The sequence below is a fragment of the Sinocyclocheilus grahami genome, unplaced genomic scaffold, assembly GCF_001515645.1.
Source record: "Sinocyclocheilus grahami isolate Dianchi unplaced genomic scaffold, SAMN03320097.WGS_v1.1 scaffold2459.1, whole genome shotgun sequence".
Taxonomy (NCBI): domain Eukaryota; kingdom Metazoa; phylum Chordata; class Actinopteri; order Cypriniformes; family Cyprinidae; genus Sinocyclocheilus; species Sinocyclocheilus grahami.
The window spans coordinates 27,527-29,294 of NW_015507638.1; the positions used below are offsets into that span (position 1 = coordinate 27,527).

General features: G+C 36.8%; 1 protein-coding gene across 1 annotated transcript in view; it reads left to right on the forward strand.

Moving 5' to 3' along the window:
• The window catches only part of LOC107575082 (uncharacterized), a 1,972-nt gene extending 1,537 nt beyond the window's left edge, over positions 1-435 (forward strand). The window contains exon 6 of the mRNA XM_016261494.1: positions 391-435. Coding sequence (XP_016116980.1) covers positions 391-435 — 45 coding nt within the window. The remainder of the gene's footprint in view (positions 1-390) is intronic.
• Positions 436-1,768: the final 1,333 nt, after the last annotated feature.

Below are 1,768 nucleotides of genomic sequence, written 5' to 3' on the forward strand. Positions count from 1 at the left end.
TGTGTTCTAGGCCAAAATACTTGATAAGGCAAACTCAGTTTTTTTCTTTCTACAGGTTGTCTTGAGTTTTTCCATTGTTTTAATTTTAGTATAACATTATTATGCCATGCATATTGCATATTTTTACTTTTTAAAATTTATTTAAAGAAACCAAACCAATGTATCGTTGACATTTTTGGCAACGATAAAAGCAATAAAGTTTTTCAGGAAGAGTGTTTTCAGCTTGTTTTTTTATTTTTATATAAAATTATGGCATGCAGTTGCTTCAAACAATGGTATAAAGCTATTTAAAACATCAATCAATGCAAATTGTGATAATGGTAATTAATAATCGCAATTACAATTTTAAGGTAATATTCGACAACAATGATTTTTGTCATAATCGTGCAGCCCTATCCAATACGCAGGAGAACTCACACAGGGAAAGGCTGTTGAGACACAAACATGACGTTGTAGACTAGACCAAGACAGACAACACGGACCAGGACTTAAATACATGACTAAACGAGGGTAATAGACAAGACACACCTGAACCAAATGACTAATAAACGAGAGGGAGAAACTGGGTCACGGGGAGCACATGGTGGAAAACAAACAAAACAAGTCCATAAGCGTGACGCATGCATGTTACAGTTACCAAAAAAAACGTGTTGCCTCGGCACACCAAAGTGATGAAAACAAAGCAACTGGCATAGGTTAAGTGAATCAGAAGTACTATTCTCAATTGGCCATCATTATCCACTGAAGCAATACTGGCCCAACAGTGTCAGTCAACCCCTGGCCCCACATTTTTTCAAATAGGAGCAAGGGCACCATTTTAGATAACTGTGTGTAGCACTAGGTAGGTTTGCCCTTCAACAAGAAAAAAAACAACAGCTCACCCAAGTATTTTCCTTATAAAAAAGGGGGGAAATCTGCTCCAACCACATTGGTACTGTCATGAACAAAATGAAGGCTTTGAAAACAAGGTTAAATGCAATTTACAATTTGTATCGACCATTACAGATCAACTGTGGAACTACACAAATACAAATCGCACGAAATATATGCAAAAATATAAAACTCCAACCACATTGGTACTGTCATGAACAAAATGAAGGCTTTGAAAACAAGGTTAAATGCAATTTACAATTTGTATCGACCATTACAGATCAACTGTGGAACTACACAAATACAAATCGCACGAAATATATGCAAAAATATAAAACATAACTATATAAAATATACACACTTACTGTTGTAAGACTTCTTTAGTCCTTCCTTCCACATAGAAAGTTATGGCTGCCTGAGCTATCTGGTCCCTTTCCTCCATGGCGATGATATGGCCCAGGGACCCCAACATGGACAGGCTTCCTGCAGCTTCCATAATGATATCTCTAGCTGCTGTAATATCTCCTGTCTCACTGATCTTTATATCATGTACAGTTTACTAGTAGAGGCAGGCCTTTGTGATGCCTTCACCATTGGCTTGAATAATGCAGAATAAGGACCAAAATATCAACATTATGTCATACCTTTTATAATTTCCACTGCCAATCCAGATCTGCTATTTTGGTAAAGCCTCTCAGAAAAGAAGGAAGGAAACAATCCTCCATGCACGAGTGTCAATCATTCATCCATATATTCGGTACAGACTTCTCTGTAATGCTGCAAAAATTAGTGTTAAAAACAGAACAAAGATTTTTGTAATCAGTAAGAGTGTGGGAAGTAGACCATTACGTTATTGTCTGCATTAGGGATATGCCGGTATCAAATTTTCATGTTGCGA